At 39.7% G+C, this 17,962-nt stretch overlaps 1 protein-coding gene across 5 annotated transcripts in view; it reads left to right on the top strand.

Annotated features, from left to right (window-relative positions):
• The window catches only part of chdh (choline dehydrogenase), a 32,345-nt gene that overhangs the window by 6,382 nt on the left and 8,001 nt on the right, over positions 1–17,962 (top strand). For all 5 annotated transcript variants that reach the window (XM_077217639.1, XM_077217641.1, XM_077217640.1 and 2 more), the window contains exons 3-6: positions 324–475; positions 5,994–6,123; positions 6,289–6,423; positions 10,900–11,042. In XM_077217639.1, the coding sequence (XP_077073754.1) occupies positions 324–475; positions 5,994–6,123; positions 6,289–6,423; positions 10,900–11,042 (560 nt within the window). The remainder of the gene's footprint in view (positions 1–323; positions 476–5,993; positions 6,124–6,288; positions 6,424–10,899; positions 11,043–17,962) is intronic.

Here is a 17,962-nt window from a genome sequence, read left to right as displayed (position 1 = left end):
TTGACTGCGAGAATGAATTATTGTTGCGCAGAAAAAATATACTTGCACTTTAACATTCCTCGGGTCACTACACTTTCTGTGTACTCTTTTTACCAAAAAATGTATTACAAAACAGACATTATTTTATATATATATTTTTTGTTATATTGAATAAATTGAGCAATACTAAGAAGGTTAATGTTTAACTGTAACCTTGAATGAGGATGAGGGTAGTGAATGACCCGGGTCACTAAGACCTGAGCTGTGAGTTTAAGGGTTAGTACTTGAGTATAGCACTAATCCTGTGCTGGAGTCTGATGAAGCTCCTGTGTGTCCTGGCACAGGGAAGCGATGGAGCACAGCTAGCGCTTATCTTCGGCCCGCGCTGGCCAGACCCAACCTGAGCACAGAAGTGCACTGTATGGTGACCCGAGTCCTGTTCGACGGGACCCGCGCGCGAGGGGTCGAGTACCAGCAGAACGGACACACCAAACAGGTAAAAACATGTCAAATGATCTTCACACTGCACTAATGTTTAGGACATACTTTGTTCCTGGCTGGCTTCAGTCTGAGTGTCGCTTAGTAGAGCTGGGTAAAAAATATAGATTTCTTGATTTTTAAAAAAAAAAAAAAAATTTATCGATTCTCATTTTACGAACCCGTATCGATTCTTAAGTCCCAAGAATCGATCTTATAGTCTGTGCGGTTTTCAGTTAATCAATGAACAAAACTTTGTAGCGTTGCCTCCCATTCAATAAATCCAAATTATCTTTGTGTTTGTTACTTCTGATATAAAACAAACACTCAGCTTCCAAATTCTGCCACTGAATCAGTCAATAAATGTGTGTTTAATCTGTGTGACAGATGAACCGATCATCTCTTTCTCTTTACTGGTAGTTACAGCAGCAAATAAACATCATGAACATCAGAAGGAATCTTGAAAGATACAGAACAACTGAAATCAATCATGTCTCATGAAATCCATCAATCAGTGTTTCGACCACAAAAACACCTCAATATGAGAAAAATGTCACATTTACCTCATTCAGTGACCATAAACTCAATAGTCCGCTAAAAAAGATAACTCTAGAGACGAGCGTACTGATACATATATGCACTATATTACATATTCATTATTTTTTTACTGAACCTGTTAGTGATGTTTTCATTATGTAATGTATTTTTGTATAAATCTCAGTTAATACAGTTTATTAAAGGTTTATACGTCACCAACAAACTAGAGTAGAAACAATTCTGATATTAAAAAGTTGATATAAAAACTGCCTTATGTGCAGTTTAATGTTTGTACAACTCAGTTTTAGCAGACGTTATTTAGCGCACTTTAGTTGCATATGTGAGTGATTTACACGTATTGTAGAAGGTGGATATGGATGGGTTTGTTTTTAAGTAGTAAAGTCTTGTTTGTAGTGTTGAGCTGTATCACTTGTTACCTTTATAATCATCATGAAACTGAAGTTGAGCTGGTCTTTTCTTGTCTATTGTGTCGTATATCCGAGTGAAACGCTTCTGGAAGAAGAACAAATGTGGGCGGGGCTTGATTGTGTCTGTGGGGAACTGATTGGATGGTTGTGGTTTGCTATTGGCTGATCTCATGTGAGTGACAGGTTGCCCCGCCCACATCATCAGAGAAGAGAAGAGATGCTGTAAGATTATTAAAACAAATAATGATGGTGCACCCATAATCCCATCATTTACGATAAACACACAAACACTGCAATATTCCAATTTGATTTCATGGTGAATTTAAATTTGTTTAAATATTTCAAACAGGTGTTTTCTCCGCTGCCCAGTCTTGCCATGACTTAACAGACTAGTTTTTGCTGTTTCACTCCTTCAAGCTTTCAGAAAGCCCTCAAACGAGACTGTGGGATAGTGTCAGGCATCTGTAATGGAGGACCCTCAGTAGACGGCAGTGCTGGACCAAGTACATTAATCAAACACTTGAGTAAAAGTACAAAAGTGATTGATTTTTAATTAACTTTTCTTATCTGCAGTTATAAGAACGATGAGTGCGATTGTCTGCAAATAAGCAAACCTTTCATTCTTAACTAAAACTTGTTGTACATTATACTTATTATATCATTTTACAGTAGATTTAGTTTACAAATAACTGATCTAATTATGATTTTCATTTACTATAATCAATGCTAATATTTGGCATTGATAACTTACTTTTCACTCCATTAAGATCCGGGAATATCCCGGTTGGTTTTGACCGGATCATTGAATCAGTGAGTCGCTGACTCCAGAGCTGCTAGGCTTGTTCGACTTGAACCGGCGCTGCACAGACCGATCGGTTGATGACATCATAAGTACCGCGCGGGCGATTAGAGAGCAGACGGCTCCTTATGCTTTTGAATCGCTCTCGCGGTACTTATGATGTCATCAACCGATCGGTCTTTGCAGCGCCGGTTCAAGTCGAACAAGCCTGATATCAGATCAGTCCGATTCATCAATGAATCTTTCAGTGTGATTTGTGAACCAATTCAACAGGTTCATTGGAAAGAATCGACTCATTCATGAATCAGAAACCGCTGTCGCGTCTCGGCTTGGGTACCAGGTGACGATTTCTTCAGGTCAAAATAACAAGGAGCTATACGTTTCAATTAAATGTAGTGGAGTAAAAAGTACGATATTATGCTTTGAAATGTAGTGATGTAAAAGTAAAAGTTTCCCAAAAGAAAATCACTCAGATAAAGAATAGATATTTTAAAAGTGTTCTGGCTGTGAACGCTTCATTGTTCAATTCAATTTAAATTTATTTGTATAGCGCTTTTCACAATACATATTGTTTCAAAGCAGCTTTACAGAAGGTGCATTTCAGAAATGTACATAGAAAAATACAGTTAGTTAATCATGTAGTAATTTAGGGCATAACATATCGCCGGCGTTGAGTCGTCTCTTCACAGGTGTTTAGTCATCTCATCGCAGGTGTTGGGTCATCTCATCGCAGGTGTTGGGTCATCTGAAGTCTCCGTGAGAGGCTGGATACAAACTGGAGCTGACGAACGCCATTTACCTCGGGACGCTAGTCTCGAGATAACAGCAGAAGAGGAGATGGGAGATAATTAGCATAAATGCTGTTCATAATATTAATGCATTCGATCTGATTCAACAGTGGTATAAAAGGTAAGCATTATGTAAATGCTTGGCTAAAGAGATGCGTCTTTAATCTAGTTTTAAACTGGGACAGCGAGTCAGAGCCTCGAACAATATCAGGAAGGCTATTCCAGAGTTTTGGAGCTAAATGTGAGAACGCCCTCCCTCCTTTAGTGGACTTAGATATCCTAGGAATGACCAGAAGCCTCGAATTTAGTGATCTTAAAGAACGCGATGGATTGTATGGCGATAGAAGGTCTGTTAAATACACAGGAGCTAAACCATTTAGGGCTTTATAGGTCAGTAGTAGTACTTTGTAATTGATACGTAACTTAATAGGTAACCAGTGTAGAGATGATGAAATTGGTGTTATATGATCATATTTTCTTGATCTAGTAAGAACTCTAGCAGCTGCATTTTGCACTAACTGTAGCTTGTTTATTGAGGATGCAGGACAGCCAGCTAATAAAGCATTACAGTAATCTAGTCTCGAGGTCATGAATGCATGAACTAACTTTTCTGCATCAGAAACAGATAGCATGTTACGTCGCTTAGCAATGTGCTAAGGTGGAAAAAGGCTGTTCTTGTAATATATGAAATATGATTTTCGAAAGTCAAGTTGCGGTCTAGTATAACACCCAGGTCTTTTACTGTAGTGGATAAAATAACAGGACATCCTTCTAAATTAAAGTTGTATTGTACAAGGTTTTGTGGGTAGTTTTTTGGACCAATAAGTAATACCTCCGTTTTATCTGAATTTAATAGCAGGAAATTACATGTCATCCAGCATTTTATATCTTTAAGACACTGTCAATTTAAGAAAGAAAGAAGAAATTTGTCAATTTAGATGAGTTAGTGTTTTCATCTGGTCGTGATGAGATATATAATTGAGTGTCATCAGCATAACAGTGGAAATTAATTCCATGTTTTCTTATAATATTACCAAGTGGCAGCATATATATTGAGAATAGCAGAGGGCCTAACACCGATCCTTGCGGCACTCCATAGTCTACTGACGTTATCTTTGATTTTTCCCCATTTAAACAGACAAAATGGTAACGGTCTGATAAGTACGATCTAAACCAGCTTAATGCCTGTCCCTGAACACCAGTGTAGTTTTGTAGTCGATCCAGGAGTATTTTATGATCTATAGTGTCGAACGCAGCGCTTAGATCGAGAAGAACTAGTATTGAGATACAGCCTTGGTCAGAAGCTAAAAGTAAATCATTTGTAATTTTAACTAGCGCAGTTTCTGTGCTATGATGCGGTCTGAATCCCGACTGGAATTTTTCATATATCTCATTTTCTTGCAGGAAAGAGCACAATTTAGCGGACACAACTTTTTCTAGTATTTTAGACATAAATGGAAGATTTGAAATGGGTCTGTAATTTGCTAGGTTATTTGGATCTAATTGCGGTTTCTTAATGAGAGGTTTTATTACTGCCAGTTTGAATATTTTTGGAACATGACCTAAAAATAAAGACGAGTTAATAATATTGAGAAGAGGCTCTTCCACTACAGGTAACACTTCTTTCAGTAGTTTAGTGGGTATTGGATCTAATAAACATGTTGTTGGTTTCGATGCAATGATAAGTTTATTTAGCTCTTCCTGTCCTATAGTTGTAAAGCGGTGTAGTTGTTCTAGAGGGGCCATAATTGAGGCTGAATTATAAGACATCATAGAAGATTTTATATTTACAATTGTGTTTCTGATGCTTTCTATTTTCTCAGTGAAGAAATTCATAAAATCATTACTACTATACTGTAACGGAATATTTTGCTCTGGTGATGTTTGTTTATTTGTTAGTCTAGCCACGGTGTTAAATAAAAACCTTGGATTATTTTGGTTATTTTCTATTAGTTTGCGGAGATGCTCAGCCCTGGCTGCTTTTAGAGCCTTTTTATAACGTGACATACTGTCTTTCCACGCGATTCTAAAGACCTCTAAATTAGTTTGTTTCCATTTACGCTCTAAGTTACGAGTTTCTCTCTTGATAACATGCGTAGCACTGTTGTACCATGGTGCTTTAGTTTTCTCTCTAACCTTTGTCCTGGATCATTCAGTTCACCTTCAGCAGCTGAAGAATCAGAATCATCTCGTGACTGAGAGAAAGCTTCAGCAGGCCGCCTGTTTAATCTGTGATCGGATTAATCTGATCAACCTATATAATAGGTCACAGGTGCAGTTTTGGGTCTTTTCCCCATCCGCTCTGGAAATGACAGACTGCTGATAAGAGATTGTGTTGACGTCTGTTCCTCTTCCTGTGGCTTATCTTCAGTCATCACTCTTTCACTCTCACTCATTTCTTCTGATGTTATATATGAAGAAGTTTGTTGAGGCGTGAGCGGCAACCTTCCTATCTCTCTTGAATCCAACACAGAAGTGACTTAAACTGCAGTTCATCCACTGCCCACTAGAGGCTGCAGAAGAGAGTCAATCCCATAGACCCTCATGTAAAAATGCCCAACTTTACAGCAGAAAAACACATGTTTACAGTCTGGTGCAAAAAGTGGTTTTGGTCTTTATATCTAATTTGGCTCTTCATGACAACTGTGAGGTGGGTGAATTTTTTCATAACTCATCCGTTTAAATTACATTAAGCCTTAAAGTTCTGCATAATTAAGGGTGTGGCCACTTGAATGACAGGTAGATTGCCACTGATGTCACTGCTAGCCGTTTGTCTTCTAGCATTAGCGTCACCTCAGCAAATCCGCCTCGCTGCCCATTCTCATTTATCCGGGAGTGACGCTGCCAAGATGGCGACGTCCGGCTCCGCCCACTTTGGGCTTCAGTAATGCTCTTCTGAAACACTACGGGTGACGTCACAGACACTATGCCTATGTTTTTCACAGTCTATGGTTGAGGCGTGAACGTCTCTCATGTTTGCTTCAGGTGTTCGCTGATAAGGAGGTCATTCTCAGCGGCGGAGCCATAAACTCTCCACAGCTCCTCCTGCTGTCTGGAGTGGGAAACGCAGATGAGCTTCGCAAACACGATATCCCGGTGACGCAGCATCTCCCAGGTGACCTCATTTCCTCCTTTATGTCCTCCAAGATTTCCCCTCTCCACAGATCACTCTTTATGCTCCAAATGTGAGTCCATGCTGGCTTTGGCGGGGGTTTCTGGCCATGACCTCTAGTGATGTTGGGATCTCAGGTGAGTTCATGGTCTTGTGGTGTGTGTCCAGGTGTGGGCTGTAATCTTCAGGACCACCTGGAGCTGTACGTGCAGCATCGCTGTACTCAACCCATCACTCTCTACAAAGCCCAGAAGCCCCTCCACATGCTGAAGATCGGCCTGGAGTGGCTGCTCAAATTCACAGGTATCTGAACGTCCCATATTTGTGTTTCATATCAAGTGTTGGGGAAAGTTACTTTGAAAAGTTATGCATTACAATATTGGCTTACTCCCTTAAAAAGTAACTAATTGCGTTTAGTTACTTTCATAGAAAGGTAATCCGTTATGTTACTTTTGCATTACTTTTTTCCCGACTGGGCTGGGATTGTTTTTTTATAACGAAAAAGTTATATTTTGGCCAAATATAAAGAACCTTTCTCACCGAAAGTGAAATAATAAGTCTCAGGCTGAAGGGAACGCAGATTCACTCCTGTACATTAGAGGGCGCCGCTCAAACCTTTCAGCTGCCATGCTGGATTAAAGAACAATAGGATACAGGAGAAAGAAGTTTAACACTTACTTTGCCAAAAAAAACTAAAAATCTATAGTTATTTTTGCTTATTGTTTAACTGAAACATCGAAGGTCAGAAGCAAGTACATTGGTCAATAAAGTGAGATTAAATGCATAAAACTTTGTTTTATTTAACATATTTAGTTATTGAAGGTTTGGTTAGTATTCTGATCCTGCATTTCACAGATTTTATTTATTTTGAGGAATATTTAATCTTTTTTTGTGCAAGTGAAATGAGTAAATGCACACATTTAGTCTAGAAATACAATAATCATCATGTATATACACACACACACACACACTTTGATTTGTCTCAATGTGGACAGGAGAACTGTCAGTCAATAAATGTGAAAACAAAGTAACTTGCGTTACGTATTTGAAAAAGTAACTCCGATATTTTGTTGTAAATTTTAAAAGTAATGCATTACTTTACTAGTTACTTGAAAAAGTAATCTGATTACTTAACTCAAGTTACTTGTAATGAGTTACCCCCATCACTCACCATAACAAAAGAGACATTTTTATTACCATAATACAATCTTCTCATTACTAAGATTAAATTGTGTTTAGTTCTAAATGCTTTTATAAATGGGTCACTTTTATATTAGGTGTCTTTAACTACTATGTATTTAAATCAATGCACAAATTGTGTTTATCTCAACCGGGTGCCTCAATTTGACTTGAATGATTAACAATGAGACAAAACACTCAAAAGAAAGACTTGAAAATAAGATAAAAAACTATTAAAAATCGACCTGGAAAAGTCATGCAAGTCTTATAACTTCATGGGCATTTTTATAATAAATATACATTTAATCCAGTAAATCACAATCAACTAGAATAATCATTGGGCCTTTCTATCTTCTTGTAGGCAACAGGGAGTCAGAAAGGTTGAACAGGACATGTACATGCATGTTTTTACACCATTCTTATATTTAAAAACACCTGTGTTTCTGTAATTCCATCTATAATTACACTGTTGACACACCCTTAAACCACCAAACCTGTCCTAACCTGACCCGTATCCACCCTCAATAGCAGCACATGTGTTTTACAAAACAACATCAACACATAAGCACACTGTGTACTTAAATATTAATTTATTTATCGTACAGTTGTAATCAAAATTATCCAACCCCCATTGCAAAACAGGTTTATTTGCATAATAAAAACTTTCAGCTGTCTGCAATGAACAAATCAAACAAAAGTAATTGAAATAACTCAACAAATGTTTCCCCAAATTCAACTGAAAATGCAACTTTTATTGACTTCTGCAGTCTCAAAATTATTCAACCCCCTGAATAGAATTCCTCAAAACAGCAGGTGTTTTCTCACTAATCAAGGGGTTCATTAGCTGCACCAGGTGTGCTTGAGCTAGAACACACGAAATGTCTGAACTGGCGAGGTTTGTTGAGTGTCAATTTGACTGCATGTTAGAAATATGGCTAAGTCAAAAGAATGGTCCAAAAAGTTAAGAGAAGATATCATCGCCCTTCACAGACAAGGAACAGGATACAGAAAGATAGAGAAGACACTAAATGTTTTTCGAGACACCGTTGGTAGCCTAGTTTGCAAGTTCACAGTTAGAGGAACAGTGGATACACTCCCTGGACGGGCAGACAAAGGAAGCGATCAACGGCTGCACAGTAAAGCACATGCTAAACACAAGCCAGAACTCCAGGACTACACCTCTACTGACCCAAAGCACAAGAAAAGTGAGTTTTGGGATTCTGTGAAGTGATGAAACAAAACTGGATCTTCTCGTCCCTCTGGATCAGCCGTGTGTCTGAGGAAGAATGAAGCATCAGCTGATGAGAACTCTGTGTACAGTTCAGCATGATGGGTCAGTGATGGATCAGTGATGGGTCAGTGATGGGTCAGTGATGGATCAGTGATGGGTCAGTGATGGGTCAGTGATGGGTCAGTGATGGGTCAGTGATGGATCAGTGATGGATCAGTGATGGATCAGTGATGGGTCAGTGATGGGTCAGTGATGGGTCAGTGATGGGTCAGTGATTGGTCAGTGATGGATCCGTGATGGGTCAGTGATCAGTGATGGGTCAGTGATGGATCAGTGATGGATCAGTGATGGGTCAGTCATGGGTCAGTGATGGGTTAGTGGTGGATCACTGATGGATCAGTGATGGGTCAGTGATGGGTCAGTGATGGGTCAGTGATGGGTCAGTGATGGGTCAGTGATGGGTCAGTGATGGGTCAGTGATGGGTCAGTGATGGATCAGTGATGGATCAGTGATGGGTCAGTGATGGGTCAGTGATTGGTCAGTGATGGATCCGTGATGGGTCAGTGATCAGTGATGGGTCAGTGATGGATCAGTGATGGATCAGTGATGGGTCAGTCATGGGTCAGTGATGGGTTAGTGGTGGATCACTGATGGATCAGTGATGGGTCAGTGATGGGTCAGTGATGGGTCAGTGATGGGTCAGTGATGGGTCAGTGATGGGTCAGTGATGGATCCGTGATGGGTCAGTGATCAGTGATGGATCAGTGATGGATCAGTGATGGATCAGTGATGGATCAGTGATGGGTCAGTGATGGGTCAGTGATCAGTGATGGGTCAGTGATGGGTCAGTGATGGGTCAGTGATGGGCCATCGATGGGTCAGTGATAGGTCAGTGATGGGTCAGTGAGGGGTCAGTGATTGGTCAGTGATGGATCCGTGATGGATCCGTGATGGGTCAGTGATCAGTGATGGGTCAATGATGGGTCAGTGATGGGTCAGTGATCAGTGATGGGTCAGTGATGGGTCAGTGATGGGTCAGTGATGCTCTGCGGCTGATCTATATCCTCCGGCTCTGGAAACCTGGAGCGTGAGGAAGGAGAGATGATTCACTGAAGTACCAGGAGATCCTGGGAGAACATCACTCCGTCAGTGAGGAAGCTGAAGCTTGACCTTCAACAGGACAACGATCCCAGCATTCCTCAGACTCACCCAGGCTGGGTTACAGAAGAAGTCCTGGGAGATACAGTGGCATCACAGTCTCCTGACCTGAACCCCATAGACAATCTCTGGTGGGATTTGAAGGCGGTTGCAGAAAACAAACGTAAGAATATTCCATAACGCTGCCAGAAGCTGCTGTCGATTATACATCTTGTTCCAGCAGCTCATAACAGCAAAAGGCTGTTCTACTAAGTGGGTTGAATAATTTTGAGACTGCAGAAGTCATTAAAAGTTGCATTTTCAGTTGAATTTTGGGAAACATTAGTTGAGCTATTTTAATTACTTTTGTTTGATTTGTTCATTGCAAACGGCCGACAGTCTGTACATTTTGCCAATAAACCTGATTTGCAATGGGGGTTGAATAATTTTGATTACAACTGTAAGTATGTAGTAGTTAAAGACAACTCATGTAAAGTTTGACCCATTCATGTATAAATAAACCTGGCTCAAACAATAGATTGGCTTGGGTTCAATTCCCAGGCATGAACTGATCAAATGTGTGTCTTCAATGCAATGCAAGTCACTTTGCATACAAACATATGCCAAACGAATAAAACCTCAGGAAGATCTAATAACAATTAACATTCCTGATTTCTTTTGTGACCTCAGCATGTTTTCATGAGATTCACTCAATTAATGCTGAAGGTTTTCAGTATGTTCAGTTCTAATGGAAGCATAATGATTGTCTACTCTCCCCATGGCCATACAAGATTTTCTTTCTTCAGCCAAAGAGAAATGAAGGTTTTGGAGGAAAACATTCCAGGATTTTTCTCCATCTAATGAAAGTGAACGGTGCTCAACGTAGAGCATTTTTGATGGTCCCAAATCCATAGTTCGGCAGATTTAAAGGGCACATGTGCTCTAGCAAAACCACCAGAATAACATAAAAGATTACATAGTTTTAACAATAAATGCTCGGCTTGGTCCAGCTCTGTGAAGAGCGTTCACGAGGCGGTTGGGCTTCTTGAGCACCATTCACTTGCATTAGTTGGAGAAAAATCCTAGAATTTGCGCATCAAAAACATATATTTCTAATGGACTGAGGATAGAAAGTCATATGCATCTCGGATGGCCTTGGAGTGAGTAAACAATCAGGAAGTTTTCCCTTTTGGCTGAAGTCTTCTGGTAACAGGCTTGTGTTTCGCTGTAGGTTACGGTGCTACGGCTCATCTGGAGAGCGGCGGATTCATCCGCAGTCGTCCCGGCGTTCCTCATCCTGACATCCAGTTCCATTTCCTCCCCTCTCAGGTCATCGATCACGGACGCGTTAACTCCCAGATCGAGGCCTTCCAGGTCTGTTCCATACAATCCTGCGGTGACACTGATACTCAGGCCTAAAGATGTGTTCATTAAACGACTGTATCTTTGTGTAGCGGGTGTAACCTAACATTCACATTCTGCAGAACAGACTGTTTGTACATAAACCGCAGGATTATTAGTCACTCACTCACAATGCTGCTGATTTCCAGTTAAACCAGCTTTATTTTTACAGTACAGATGCTTTTATAGCTGATTCACAGTGATAAACAGGAAACTCAATGGTGCAAACCTAATCAACTATGAAGACCGCACTACAGAAGACTATAGTGCCGTCATTCGGCTCAAATCAATAATATTACTGAATAGTAAGGGTCTTTTAAACCCAGACTGAACAAGCCAAAGGTGGAGAGCAGAGAAAATCATATAAATGACTGGTAGTAACATGAACTTGATCACCTTGCAATGAGGTTTGACTTTATGTGTGATAGTGTTCATTTTGTCAGCTACTTTTTAATTTAGTCTTAGTCTTATGGCGCTTTTCCATTACCAGTATCAGCTCAACTCGGCTCGCCTCGACTCGCTTTTCGCTCCGTTTTCCATTACAGATAGTACCTCCTCAATAGTACCTGGTCGTTCTAGCGATGCCACAGGAACTACGCGACACACACCCGCTACCCACACACACACAGGACAATGGAGGAAATCGAGTGTATGCTGTTTTTGATCCTCAGGATGTGGCTATTTCTCACAGCAATACAAAAGTTGTTTCAGGTTTCAAAACAAAACACTGCTGAAAAAATAGCTCCGTCTGGCATGTGCAGTGATGACACGGTGAATAGTGACGATTCTCTCTGACCAATCAGCAGTCTGCAGTGTTTTCACGTCACATTTTAGTATCGCCTCAGCCCGCTCAGAACCTCGCCGGAGGTGATACGAAAAAAAGTACCCGAAAGCAGGTACAGGTACGACTTTTACACAGTGGAAAACCAAACAAAGGCGAGTGGAGTCGAGTCGAGCTGGTACTGTGTAGTGGAAAAGCGCCATTAGTCGGGTATACACTTTAGTTTAAGGTCCAAATCTCACCATGAACTAGTTTCTTATTAGCATGCATATTACTAGAAATGTGCTGTTTATTAATATTTATAAAGCACATATTAATGCCTCATTCAGCACAACCATATCCTTAATCCTAAACTTAACAACTATTAATAAACAGAAATTAGGAGTTTTACTGAGGCAAAAGTCATAATTAATAGTTAGTGTGAATTGGACCATAATCTAAAGTGTGACCCTTAATCTTGTGTAAAATATACTTTTTAGTTTTATCATGTTTAGTCAACCTTGTCCTGTTTTTGTCAATGAAAACTTAAATCCCAATTTTTTTGCTAAAAATTATAATAAAGAGAATATTTTTTACTTTTCATCAGAATGATTGCACTTTTACCTATAAACACAAATAAAGAGAATGTTGAATCATACGCAAGTTTTATTTTACCATATCTTGTTTCCTGATTTATTACAAGCTATTTGTCATATAGCTAAAACAGTGAAATTCCTAGTAATCCGCTAATTCCAAATTACATAGTTTTTCTAATAAAACAACAGCAAAAAGTACTGTATCGTCACACAGAGGTTGCGTAACTGCATTTATTCAGCAAAAACTAATATTGCTAATATTGTCGAGACTCATGTTTGGATATATTACATTTCATCATTTTTAGGTTTGATCTCAGTTTTAGTCTCAGTAAACAGAGATTTAGTCTCAGTAAACGGCTTTAGTCTCAGTAAACAGAGATTTAGTCTCAGTAAACGGCTTTAGTCTCAGTAAACAGAGATTTAGTCTCAGTAAACGGCTTTAGTCTCAGTAAACAGAGATTTAGTCTCAGTAAACAGCGCTTTAGTCTCAGTAAACAGCGCTTTAGTCTCAGTAAACAGCGCTTTAGTCTCAGTAAACAGCGCTTTAGTCTCAGTAAACAGCGCTTTAGTCTCAGTAAACAGCGCTTTAGTCTAAGTAACCAGCGCTTTAGTCTAAGTAAACAGCGCTTTAGTCTCAGTAAACAGCTTTAGTCTCAGTAAACAGCTTTAGTCTCAGTGAACAGTCTCAGTAAACAGCGCTTTAGTCTCAGTAAACAGCGCTTTAGTCTCAGTAAACAGCGCTTTAGTCTCAGTAAACAGCTTTAGTCTCAGTAAACAGCTTTAGTCTCAGTAAACAGATTTAGTCTCAGTAAACAGATTTAGTCTCAGTGAACAGTCTCAGTGAACGGCTTTAGTCTCAGTGAACGGCTTTAGTCTCAGTAAACAGCTTTAGTCTCAGTAAACAGCTTTAGTCTCAGTAAACAGCGCTTTAGTCTCAGTAAACAGCTTTAGTCTCAGTAAACAGCTTTAGTCTCAGTAAACAGCTTTAGTCTCAGTAAACAGCGCTTAAGTCTCAGTAAACAGCGCTTAAGTCTCAGTAAACAGCGCTTAAGTCTCAGTAAACAGCTTTAGTCTCAGTAAACAGCTTTAGTCTCAGTAAACAGCTTTAGTCTCAGTAAACAGATTTAGTCTCAGTAAACAGCTTTATTCTCAGTGAACGGCTTTAGTCTCAGTAAACAGCTTTAGTCTCAGTAAACAGATTTAGTCTCAGTAAAAAGAGCTTTAGTCTCAGTAAACGGCTTTAGTCTCAGTAAACAGCTTTAGTCTCAGTAAACAGCTTTAGTCTCAGTAAACAGCTTTAGTCTCAGTAAAAAGAGCTTTAGTCTCAGTAAACGGCTTTAGTCTCAGTAAACAGCTTTAGTCTCAGTAAACAGCTTTAGTCTCAGTAAACAGCTTTAGTCTCAGTAAAAAGAGCTTTAGTCTCAGTAAACAGCTTTAGTCTCAGTAAACAGCTTTAGTCTCAGTAAACAGATTTAGTCTCAGTAAACAGCTTTATTCTCAGTGAACAGTCTCAGTGAACGGCTTTAGTCTCAGTAAACAGCTTTAGTCTCAGTAAACAGATTTAGTCTCAGTAAAAAGAGCTTTAGTCTCAGTAAACGGCTTTAGTCTCAGTAAACGGCTTTAGTCTCAGTAAACAGCTTTAGTCTCAGTAAAAAGAGCTTTAGTCTCAGTAAACGGCTTTAGTCTCAGTAAACAGCTTTAGTCTCAGTAAACGGCTTTAGTCTCAGTAAACGGCTTTAGTCTCAGTATACAGCTTTAGTCTCAGTAAACATCTTTAGTCTCAGTGAACAGTCTCAGTAAACAGATTTAGTCTCAGTGAACGGCTTTAGTCTCAGTAAACAGCTTTAGTCTCAGTAAACAGCTTTAGTCTCAGTAAACAGCTTTAGTCTCAGTAGACAGCTTTATTCTCAGTGAACAGTCTCAGTAATCAGCTTTAGTCTCAGTAAACAGCTTTAGTCTCAGTAAACAGCTTTAGTCTCAGTAAACAGCTTTATTCTCAGTGAACAGTCTCAGTGAACAGATTTAGTCTCAGTAAACGGCTTTAATCTCAGTAAACGGCTTTAGTCTCGGTAAACAGCGCTTTAGTCTCAGTAAACAGTGCTTTAGTCTCAGTAAACAGCTTTAGTCTCAGTAAACAGTGCTTTAGTCTCAGTAAACAGCTTTAGTCTCAGTAAACAGCTTTAGTCTCAGTAAACAGCTTTAGTCTCAGTAAACAGTGCTTTAGTCTCAGTAAACAGCTTTAGTCTCAGTAAACAGTGCTTTAGTCTCAGTAAACAGATTTAGTCTCCGTCAACAGAGCATTAGTCTCAGTAAACGGTTTTAGTCTCAGTAAACAGCGCTTTAGTCTCAGTGAACGGCTTTAGTCTCAGTAAACGGCTTTAGTCTCAGTAAACAGCGCTTTAGTCTCAGTAAACAGCTTCAGTCTCTGTAAACAGCGCTTTAGTCTCAGTAAACAGCGCTTTAGTCTCAGTAAACAGCGCTTTAATCTCAGTAACCAGCGCTTTAGTCTCAGTAAACAGCGCTTTAGTCTCAGTAAACCGGGTTAGTCTCAGTGAACAGTCTCAGTAAACAGCTTTAGTCTCAGTAAACAGCTTTAGTCTCAGTAAACAGCTTTAGTCTCAGTAAACAGCTTTAGTCTCAGTAAACAGCTTTAGTCTCAGTAAACAGCTTTAGTCTCAGTAAACAGCTTTAGTCTCAGTAAACAGCTTTAGTCTCACTAAACAGCTTTAGTCTAAGTAAACGGCTTTAGTCTCAGTAAACAGCGCTTTAGTCTCAGTGAACGGCTTTAGTCTCAGTAAACGGCTTTAGTCTCAGTGAACGGCTTTAGTCTCAGTAAACAGCGCTTTAGTCTCAGTAAACAGCGCTTTAGTCTCAGTAAACAGCGCTTTAGTCTCAGTAAACAGATTTAGTCTCAGTAAACAGAGCATTAGTCTCAGTAAACGGCTTCAGTCTCAGTAAACAGCGCTTTAGTCTCAGTAAACAGCGCTTTAGTCTCAGTAAACAGCGCTTTAGTCTCAGTAAACAGATTTAGTCTCAGTAAACAGAGCATTAGTCTCAGTAAACGGCTTCAGTCTCAGTAAACGGCTTTAGTCTCAGTAAACGGCTTTAGTCTCAGTGAACGGCTTTAGTCTCAGTAAACAGCGCTTTAGTCTCAGTAAACAGCGCTTTAGTCTCAGTAAACAGCGCTTTAGTCTCAGTAAACAGATTTAGTCTCAGTAAACAGAGCATTAGTCTCAGTAAACGGCTTTAGTCTCAGTAAACAGCGCTTTAGTCTCAGTAAACAGCGCTTTAGTCTCAGTAAACAGCGCTTTAGTCTCAGTAAACAGATTTAGTCTCAGTAAACAGAGCATTAGTCTCAGTAAACGGCTTCAGTCTCAGTAAACGGCTTTAGTCTCAGTAAACGGCTTTAGTCTCAGTAAACGGCTTTAGTCTCAGTAAACGGCTTTAGTCTCAGTAAACGGCTTTAGTCTCAGTAAACGGCTTTAGTCTCAGTAAACAGCGCTTTAGTCTCAGTAAACAGCTTTAGTCTCAGTAAACAGCTTTAGTCTCAGTAAACAGCGCTTTAGTCTCAGTAAACGGCTTTAGTCTCAGTAAACAGCTTCAGTCTCAGTAAACAGCTTTATTCTCAGTGAACAGTCTCAGTAAACAGCTTTAGTCTCAGTAAACAGCTTTAGTCTCACTAAACAGCTTTAGTCTCACTAAACAGCTTTAGTCTAAGTAAACAGCTTTAGTCTCAGTAAAAAGTCTCAGTAAATAGATTTAGTCTCAGTAAACGGCTCTAGTCTCAGTAAACGGCTCTAGTCTCAGTAAACAGCGCTTTAGTCTCAGTAAACAGCGCTTTAGTCTCAGTAAACAGATTTAGTCTCAGTAAACAGATTTAGTCTCAGTAAACGGCTTCAGTCTCAGTAAACGGCTTCAGTCTCAGTAAACGGCTTTAGTCTCAGTTAGTCTCAGTAAACGGCTTTAGTCTCAGTAAACGGCTTTAGTCTCAGTAAACGGCTTTAGTCTCAGTAAACGGCTTTAGTCTCAGTAAACGGCTTTAGTCTCAGTAAACGACTTTAGTCTCAGTAAACAGCGCTTTAGTCTCAGTAAACAGCTTTAGTCTCCGTAAACAGCGCTTTAGTCTCAGTAAACAGCTTTAGTCTCAGTAAACAGCTTTAGTCTCAGTGAACAGTCTCAGTAAACAGCTTTAGTCTCAGAAAACAGCTTTATTCTCAGTAAACAGCTTTAGTCTCAGTAAACAGCTTTAGTCTCAGTAAACAGCGCTTTAGTCTCAGTAAACAGCGCTTTAGTCTCAGTGAACGGCTTTAGTCTCAGTGAACGGCTTTAGTCTCAGTAAACGGCTTTAGTCTCAGTAAACGGCGCTTTAGTCTCAGTAAACAGCTTTAGTCTCAGTAAACAGCTTTAGTCTCAGTGAACAGTCTCAGTAAACAGCTTTAGTCTCAGAAAACAGCTTTATTCTCAGTAAACAGCTTTAGTCTCAGTAAACAGCTTTAGTCTCAGTAAACAGCGCTTTAGTCTCAGTAAACAGCGCTTTAGTCTCAGTGAACGGCTTTAGTCTCAGTGAACGGCTTTAGTCTCAGTGAACGGCTTTAGTCTCAGTGAACGGCTTTAGTCTCAGCGAACGGCTTTAGTCTCAGCGAACGGCTTTAGTCTCAGCAAACGGGTTTAGTCTCAGTAAACGGCTTTAGTCTCAGTAAACAGCGCTTTAGTCTCAGTTAACGGCTTTAGTCTCAGTGAACGGCTTTAGTCTCATTAAACGGCTTTAGTCTCAGTAAACGGCTTTAGTCTCAGCAAACGGCTTTAGTCTCAGCAAACGGCTTTAGTCTCAGTAAACGGCTTTAGTCTCAGTAAACAGCGCTTTAGTCTCAGTGAACGGCTTTAGTCTCAGTAAACAGCTTTATTCTCAGAAAACAGCTTTATTCTCAGTAAACAGCTTTAGTCTCAGTAAACAGCTTTAGTCTCAGTAAACAGCTTTAGTCTCAGAAAACAGCTTTATTCTCAGTAAACAGCTTTAGTCTCAGTAAACAGCTTTAGTCTCAGTAAACAGTGCTTTAGTCTCAGTAAACAGCTTTAGTCTCAGTAAACAGTGCTTTAGTCTCAGTAAACAGCTTTAGTCTCAGTAAACAGCTTTAGTCTCAGTAAACAGTGCTTTAGTCTCAGTAAACAGCTTTAGTCTCAGAAAACAGCTTTATTCTCAGTAAACAGCTTTAGTCTCAGTAAACAGCTTTAGTCTCAGTGAACAGCTTTAGTCTCAGCAAACGGCTTTAGTCTCAGTAAACGGCTTTAGTCTCAGTAAACAGCGCTTTAGTCTCAGTGAACGGCTTTAGTCTCAGTAAACAGCGCTTTAGTCTCAGTGAACGGCTTTAGTCTCAGTAAACAGCGCTTTAGTCTCAGTGAACAGTCTCAGTAAACAGCTTTAGTCTAAGAAAACAGCTTTATTCTCAGTAAACAGCTTTAGTCTCCGTAAACGGCTTTAGTCTCAGTGAACAGCTTTAGTCTCAGCAAACGGCTTTAGTCTCAGTAAACAGCGCTTT

Source organism: Siphateles boraxobius, unplaced genomic scaffold (genome assembly GCF_051911475.1).
Source record: "Siphateles boraxobius isolate OS27281-9 unplaced genomic scaffold, OSU_SipBor_1 75, whole genome shotgun sequence".
NCBI lineage: Eukaryota > Metazoa > Chordata > Actinopteri > Cypriniformes > Leuciscidae > Siphateles > Siphateles boraxobius.
The sequence above is the reverse complement of the archived record's forward strand: the minus strand, read 5'-3'. Positions and strand labels throughout refer to the sequence as shown.